This window comes from Panicum virgatum, chromosome 3N, assembly GCF_016808335.1.
Source record: "Panicum virgatum strain AP13 chromosome 3N, P.virgatum_v5, whole genome shotgun sequence".
NCBI classification, from domain to species: domain Eukaryota; kingdom Viridiplantae; phylum Streptophyta; class Magnoliopsida; order Poales; family Poaceae; genus Panicum; species Panicum virgatum.
In genome coordinates this window covers 17,067,403-17,075,996 of record NC_053147.1, presented here as the reverse complement: position 1 = coordinate 17,075,996, position 8,594 = coordinate 17,067,403, and the positions used below count along the sequence as shown (strand labels likewise).

The 8,594-nt window shown below is 51.9% G+C and overlaps 1 protein-coding gene across 1 annotated transcript; it reads right to left on the bottom strand.

The window, feature by feature from the left end:
- Positions 1-6,644: 6,644 nt before the first annotated feature.
- LOC120664712 (gallate 1-beta-glucosyltransferase-like) lies at positions 6,645-8,304 on the bottom strand. Its single transcript, XM_039944014.1, has one exon. The coding sequence runs from the start codon at positions 8,213-8,215 to the stop codon at positions 6,791-6,793; it is 1,425 nt and encodes a 474-aa protein (XP_039799948.1). The 5' UTR covers positions 8,216-8,304; the 3' UTR covers positions 6,645-6,790.
- Positions 8,305-8,594: the final 290 nt, after the last annotated feature.

Sequence of the window (8,594 nt, the reverse complement as noted above, 5' to 3'; positions counted from 1 at the left end):
TATGCATTCTTTTGAAAACTCTTCACGATGAAACAAGGTAAATGTTTGAAGTTCGCTTAAGTTTGAGAGCATTGCATTTATTTATTATTGTGGCTTGTTCTTTAATTGCTAGTCTATCTTCCATAATGAAAAAGTAACCGGTCACAACATGAACTTAAATGCTAAATACTTGAGAGAGCAATATGTCTTGTTATGTATGACTAAGTGCAGAGAGGACATTGAGGGGCAACGCTGATTTCTTTATAAGCAAAGCTCATGGACTTACTCGAGGACGAGCAAGGTTTAAGCATGGGGGAATGTTGGCGCTCCTTAAGTACCCCTTTTATCCCTTGTTTATCCTTGATAATGGCATGAATTTAATATCAAAATCACTAACCGTCCTAACCCCGGCCTAATTATTGGTCATTTTCACACTTGCACATATATTTTGGAGGAACTTCATTTTTGCAGGTTTTTGGCCTATTTTGGAGCATGAAATGGCGAGGCCCGTGATCGAGCGCTAACACGGAGAAAGACGAAGGACAAAGCCCAAAGGAAGGACCAAAGCCCATGTTGATTTGAAGCCCATTCAAGCACATCCATCCTCCAAGAGAGCCCAAAGGACCAAGCCCACGAAGATGAGATCAAGATACTTCGGGATTAAGCAAAGCAAATGAAGATTTAAGGAAGGATTCCCTATCCTATCCTTTCCTCGAAGATATCTCCAAGATAACGACGTCAAAAGGGGTGCAATCGTGAAGGACATAAACTCTAGAAGATGCGAGGAGTCTGCACGCGAAAAATGAGACCGAGGCGAACCCGAAAGGGGGTAGGCCAACCGGCCTAGGCCCATGGGGCCGGCCGGCCTAGCCCGTTTCTGAGGCGGTTAGGCCTCCCCTTCGACCGGTGGCTTCCTCGGCTTATAAATAGCTCGCACCTTATTCAACTCGGAGCATCCATCCACCCAGAACTCGACGAAAACCTAGGGCCAAGACCGGAGGGAGACGACAACCGCCGCAAGTCTTCGAAGTTGTCTAGGAGATGGCTTAGGCCACCCCTAGCCGCCATGGCCTCCCTGCGAGTTCATGAGCTAGTTGGAGTCGTCAATGGTATGTACTCGGTGGTGACGATCTAAACGAATCTATTATGTGAGTAATGATAATCATGTCTTCCGGATCTATTAGTGATCATGTTCTCTCTTTCGATTTCGTTCTTTTCTTTGGGTTTGCTTCATCCTAGATCTATTATCGAGATAGTTCGCTTAGCATGATCTTGTAGTCATGGTGGCTAGAGGTTCATGGCGGAACTACCAAAGGGGGTTCGACTTGCTTCAGGGTATTTTGTTCAAAAGGGGGGCATCGTGACAGGCCGTCTCCACAGAGTAGGCGGAGTATCGAGGGATCGGATTGGAGGTTTTGAGTTTAAAGATGCTTTTGATTGAGATGCATGATTTATTTGCTCGTTAGCTTGAACTACAACTAGATGACGATAGGTCTAGTCGTGTCTTTGGTTTTGCTATGATTAAGCCTATGTTCATGGATGATATCAATCTTTACACATCACTCATATCTGTCAAATGTTTACCCTTTATATGCAATCAATGCTTCATGTTAGGATAGATCCGTTAGATTAGATAGAAAACCTTAGGTAGTTCTTTGTCGATCCACGGATTGATAAACCTTGGGGGAATACTCTAAGGAAAAAGCTACACGAACCGTGCACTTGCGGTATACAAATCGGGGCGCTAAGGAGCGTCAACAGAGGTGCTAATGCCAACAGGAAGGAAACCAGGTCGGATCATTAAAGAGTATAGATGCCGAGTGCTGTCGTCATCGGCAAAATTATCTAGTCTAAAGGCAGTTGGGTTCTCAAAGGATTCAGATTCGGTGAATGGGAAGTGAAGGGGATTCTCTAAGCCTTTATAGAAGATTTTGAACCAGTTTGCTGCATCTGCTGAATTTAGTTTACTGCCAGGAAGACTAAATAAAGCTTGGCCGTAGCTAGTACATCTAATTGGTTTGCCACTCTCATCAGGAAAAGAGATCTTGGTTAGGCCTTGGAAATTCGGAATCTGGTGCTGAAAGTACAGTTGTGCCCACAACTCAATAAACCACCAAGGGCCTCCGGTTCTCAGTTTCTTTTGATTAAGCAGATTAGATGTCATCAAATGGAGATATCTGTATGTTTCTCCAAGGAAAAGTTTGCCTAGGCCGGTGCGGTTGCCATGGGCCAGGTGATAGGCCAGGGGAAGATAGTTCTTAGTTGGAGCTAAAGAAGGGCCATAGAAGATGAAGTGCTCTAGCCAAAGATTTAAGAAGGCTGTGTGTTCCTTCTCAGTCACTAGACCTTTTGTTTTCATGTGCTGATTCATGTAAGTGTCCCAGTTTGTTCAGTTAACCTTGGAAGAAAGTTTGAATGTGACTTCTGCCATTTTGTGGGCAGCTGGATTAGGAGATACAATATCTAGGCCAGTGATCATGGTGACATCTAGCAGAGTGGGAGTCATGGGTCCATGACCAAAGAGGAAACAGTTCAGAGCATCAGACCAGAAATAGCCGATGGTTTTCAGAAGATTCTCATCTTTGTCAAGAGGAGATAATGATAAGCTAAGTGCATCGGCTATGTTCAAATCCTGCCAAAGGGCATATAAGTTTTTGCTACTCTGCTGTACCATGTAATCCAGCTCTCAGGAGGGTTGGGCCAGGCTCTTAAGCAGTCGGCCTAGAGGTTCAAATCGATGTTTTGGCTCACGAAAGTGATCCTATTTGCTTCACAAGAGATCAAATCTGTGGGATTTTCATAGGTTCGTGGGCCAAGACATAAAGATTTTGGATTGGAGGGATGCGGCAGAAGGATGTCTGACACCTGAAGTTCAGAAATTCAAAAGTATGCATATGGTTTTATGTTTCAGAGTTTAGTATTTCAGAGGCTTGATAAGCTGAGGGAAGCTAAAGGATTAGGCCGAATATTACCTTCAGGCCGCAGATTGCCGCGTCACCGATTGCAGAATTTGTCGTATGAGCTGTAGAGTCTGCCATGGTTCAGATCCGTTGACTTGGGGTTTGGTTGCTATGGGCTCTGATTCGAATTCCGGATGCTTGAAGAGTTCTTGCTCGAATTTGTAGAGCTGGGTTTTCGAATTACGCTCTGATTTGAGAGCTTGTTTCGAGTTCGGTTCGAGGTGGAAGTGATACTCTACTCTTATGCGGGTTGCTTCTAGTTTGAATTTCGTCGGCTCTTGAATATTTATAGAAGCCTGATGCGTTGCCATCGGCATTTTGGAAAGTAAACGAGCACACAGTAATTAAAGGAAGTCGATTTCATTAATGGAAAGGTCATTACAAGGAAAAGCCGATTGTTACAAAGGAATTAATCCTTCGGCTTTACAATCCTACTCCTACAGTACTACTTCTACTGCTCGTAGGTACCTAGTACCTACGGCGTTTGGGGCTAGGTTAAGCCTTGCAAACGGGTTGAATGATCCAGTGGCGTGTTAGATGCTCTGCTCTAGTCTTAACAGGGAATTGATCCGGGAATCGGCTCTTGCTAGTTCTTAGGCCTCTGTTTGGGTTATGGTTTAGTTATCTGTTACGTTTATTAGGCCCAATCACATGTAGGATGTTCCGATCTAGCAGTGAATCTTTTACCGTCATGGATTAGATTAATTAGATTTAATTGAAGCAGCTTTACACTCATTTGCTTTATTTATCGATATCCGGATAGATGCAGATCCAATCTGACACCGGGACTCGATCGGCTCTTTAAAGCCGATGCAAGAGTTGTCCCGGGGAGCCGACCACGGCTCGGACTTATGTTTCCACGTGTTTGTGTATGCAGGCAAATCATTGCAAGCACGTTCGCACCTTCCTGATCGGGTATAGGTCAGGTGGCACGCCCTGCGTCTTCACAAGCCGCGGCGTGTGCTGGAATTGCGGGCCGTCGACGAGGGAGCAGTGCCTGCCAGTGCCCCGGCAACCTCCCGGCTCTTCGTGTTGCCTGTCGCTGCTCGTTGGTGGGTTTCGACCGACAACAGAAGTGTTTGCACCAGTGGCAAGATTGGAGACAGTTAGGCTGTTGTTGGCACTTGCTGCATATGGAGGTTGGGAAGTACATCACATGGATGTGAAATCGGCTTTCTTGAATGGTGATCTCCAAGAAGAAGTGTATGTTCATCAACCACCTGGTTTTTCTGATCCAAGACATGTTGGACAGGTGCTCAGATTGAGAAAAGCCCTCTACGGCCTGAAACAAGCTCCAAGAGCTTGGAATGCTAAGCTTGACAGTGAATTATTGTCTCTGGGTTTCAGAAAGTGCAGTGTGGAACATGCAGTGTATAGAAGAGGTGTGGGTGAATCCCTTCTGTTAATTGGTGTATATGTTGATGATTTAATTATCTGTGGGCCAAGTGTGGTTCAGATCACACATTTCAAGCAACAGATGAAGAACACATTCAGCATGAGTGACCTTGGTCTGTTGAGTTACTACTTAGGCATGAAAGTGATGCAAAAGGATGGAGTGATCACCATCTGCCAATCCTCCTATGCAGCTAAGATTGTGCAACAGTGCCAAATGACTGGTTGCAATCCAGTGGATACACCCATGGAACAGAGAGTTAAGCTCACAAAGGCAAAAACAGGCACTGAGAAAAATGTGACAAGATACAGAAGCATCATTAGTATGCTCAGATACTTAGTAAACACCAGGCCTGATTTGTCATTTGCTGTTGGGATTGTGAGCAGATTCATGGAAGCACCTGACAATGAGCATTGGGCAGCAGTGAAGAGGATCATCAGGTATGTCTCTGGGACTCTGAACTATGGCTGCAAGTTCATTCGAGGGGAAAATTCAGAAATGTTGCTGCTGGGATACACCGACATCGATCAGGCAGGTGACTTGGTCCAGAGAAAGAGCACCTCCGGTGTTTTGTTTTTCCTGGGATCTAACCTGATTACATGGTCCTCTCAGAAGCAAAGGATTGTAGCTCTGTCCTCATGTGAAGCTGAATACGTAGCAGCTGCTCTAGGGGCCTGTCAGGGTGTATGGCTAAGTCGTTTGATTGCAAAACTGAAGAATGAACAAGTTCAGAAGTTCAGGTTGCTGATCGACAACAAGTCTGCAATTGAGATGAGCAAGAACCCCGTGCATCATGAGAGAAGCAAACATATTGATACCAGGTATCATTATATTCGTGACTGCATTGAACAGGGCGTGGTGGAAGTCGACCATGTCAGAACAGGTGACCAGCTGGCCGACATACTGATGAAGCCGTTGGCGAGGATGCGCTTTGCAGAACTGCGAATGAAGCTAGGCGTCACCAAGATCGAACGGGATTAAGGGGGTGAATTGTTAGCTAGCATAGCTTATCTTTTCGTTTTTCCTCACTTAAACATTGTAATCCCGTTTAACTGTTGTAATGGCGTAGAACCCGGGCGACTGGAGCTGTGCCCGTGGCCGCCAAGTTCGCGCTCCCCGCCATGTCCGCGTACTGCGCATGCCCAACGAGAATCGCCTTGCATGGTGGAGTCCGTTGGAGTGGGCGTTCGTGGCGGGGGAGATCCATGAATAAAGGAGGATCCGAGGCGTGGAAAAAGCTGCGACAGTTGCAGCAGAAACTTGTGTCCAAGTCCAACTCGCGTGCGTGTGTCCACCAAGTGTTCGTCGCATTCGTGTTCTCGTTCTCGATCACGCCGGCAACGTTCCAGAGCTCGGCGGGCACCGCCGGCTCCAACAGCGAGGACCCGCGCTTCATCGGCGGCGACGGCAACACGTTCTACTTCCACGGGCGCAGGGACCGTGACTTCTGCCTGCTCTCCGACGCCGACCTCCACATCAACGCCCACTTCATCGGCAGCCACGTCCCGGGCGCCAGGAGGGACCCGACCTGGGTGCAGGCCATCACCGTCCAGTTCTCGGGCCACCGCCTCTACGTCGGGGCACGCAGGACCGCCGCCTGGGACGACGAGGCCGACCGCCTCGCCATCGTCTTCGACGGCGCGCCCGTCGAGGTCCAGGGCGTCGCGAACGCCAGGTGGGAGGCGCCGTCGTCGCCCCTGTAGGTGACGCGGACCAAGGCCGCCAACGGCGTCGTGGTGGAGCTCGCCGGGGTGTTCAAGATCACGTCGAACGCGGTGCCCATCACCGAGGAGGACTCGAGGGTCCACAACTACGGGCTCCGCGACGGCGACTGCCTCGCGCACCTGGACCTGGCGTTCAGGTTCTACTCGCTCACCGACGGCGTGCACGGCGTGCTGCCGTGCTGGGGCAGACCTACCGGAGCAGCTACGTGAACCGGCTCGACGTGTCCAAGAGGATGACCGTCAGGGGTGGCGAAAGGGACTTCGCCGCGTCCGGCCTGTTCGCCACCGACTGCCCCATCGCCCGGTTCGCGCGCGGCCGCAGTGTCGACGCGCTCGCCGCTGCCTCGGACGAGCTCACCGGCGCTAAGTGCTCCACCGGCCTCAACGGCGTTGGAGTGGTGTGCAAGAAGTAAACACGGACCCCGCGGAGATCGTGCGACGCAACAGAGAAATAATCGATGTGCACGTACGCACTTGAAAAGATCGTGAGTTCAATACAATAAGCTACTCCATGAACGTAGCCGTGTGATGTGAAACCATGGAGCGTGCAGCTCTGCTCCTGTTACACGTGTGTGTATAAGAACACTCTGATGCTTAATTTGGAAAGATTCTTAATTTCTTAAGTATTTTGCAATCCTTTTCACGGTTCAATTTTGACCTTGTCATCACATTCACAACAACCTGGAGCTGGGAGCGACACTGACACCGACTGGTAAAACTTACAGACAAAATGTTTAGCCTTCAGATCTTTTTCCATGAGACCGCTGTATATCTTCAACAAAATCATGGAGGTTCCGGTCTGAGGACCCGCCATCGGCAACAGACGCTGTCGCTTCCTCCTTCCACGCCGTCGCTCTAATCCGGAACGCCGCCGCCTGTGGCCCGCTCATCACCTCGTCGACGCACGCACGGAGGGCGTCCCGCGTCACCGGCGCGGGCAGCCGGACGCCGACCTTGTACTCCTCCACCAGCAGCTTGGCGTTGGTGAACTGGTCGGACCACCAAGGGTACCCGACCATGGGCACGCCGGCGGCGAGCGCCTCGGCGACCGAGTTCCACCCGCAGTGCGTGACGAAGCACCCGACGGCGCCGTGGCCGAGCACGCGCCCCTGCGGGCACCACGCCACGATCTTGCCCCTGCCGCTGCAGGCCGCGAGCGCGTCCTCCGGGAGGAGCCCGCGGCTGTCGTCGCGCACCACCCACAGGAAGGGCCTGCCGGTGCCGGCCAGGCCCTCCGCCACGGCCAGCATCTCGCCGCGCCCGATGTTCACGAGGCTGCCGAACGCCACGTACACCACGGAGAGTGGCGGCTGCGCGTCCAGCCACGCCACGCAGCCGTCGTCGTCATCTGCCGCCGCAGGATCGTCGTCGCCGCCGCCGTAGTGGTGGTCGTGCTCCAGGAGCGGGCCGACGGGCGCCACCGGCGTGTGGGGGCGAAGCGCCTCGATGGCCGACCGCTCGAGCCCGTGGAAGGTGTTGACCAGCACCCAGGACACCGTCTTCCCGATCCCCCCGAGCTGCGCCCTGAGCATGTCGCCCCACAGGTTCCGCGCGTACTCGGGGCGAACCATGAGCGGCAGCTCGTCGGCGGCCACCGTTGGCAGGCCCGGCACCGCGACCAGCGCGTCGGGGTCGGCCTCGGAGGGGAAGGCCTCGGGGGAGCTGTAGAAGTGGCGGTACAGCGAGAGCACGGCGCAGGACTGGATCCACAGCATCGCGCACGGGATGCCCATGCCCCCGGCCACGTCGAGCGCCCACGGCACGAAGGGGTTGTTCACGACGCACGCCACGGGCCGCCCCGCGCCGGCCTGGCGCCGGATGAGGCCGGCCAGCGCCGCGGGCCCCGCGCCCGCGACGTGGCGCAGCATGTCGCTGGGGTCCTGGTAGCGGCCCGGGTCGTCGTCGTCCTCCGGCGATCGCCGCAGGTACTCGAACCGGAGCCGCCCGGCGACGCACGCGCCGCCGTCGTCGTCGTCGGGAAGGGCGCGGAGGCCGGCGTGGCGGAACGTGGTGAAGGTGACGAGGAGGCCCCTGGCAGCGAGGCGGGCGCCGAGGCGGAGGAGCGGGTTGACGTGGCCCTGGAGAGGGAAGGACACGAGGAGGATGTGGGGCTGCTGCGACGACGGCATGCCGGTCCCTTGGCTCTGCCCCCGGCTCATGATGCAACAGATTTTCGACGTGGTGTCTGCCTGCTCCCTTGGCAGCAAAGGTGGTGGCTGTGTTTCGGATGAAGGAACACGGCATGTGTTGAGCCCCTGAAGCCTACTATATATAAGGCTCCGTTTGGATTCTGCGAAAATTTTAGTCCTATTAACATCGGATATTTGGATATGAAGTATAAGTATTAAATATAGATTAATTACAAAATATATTGCATAAATAGAGATTCATTTGCGAGATGAATTCATTAAACCTAATTAGATCATGATTTAACAACGTTGTGCTAGTAAAATATGCTAATCATAAGCTAATCAGGTTTACTCGGTTCATCAGACAATTAGCCATGACTTATATAATTAGCTCTTATTTAGTTCATCT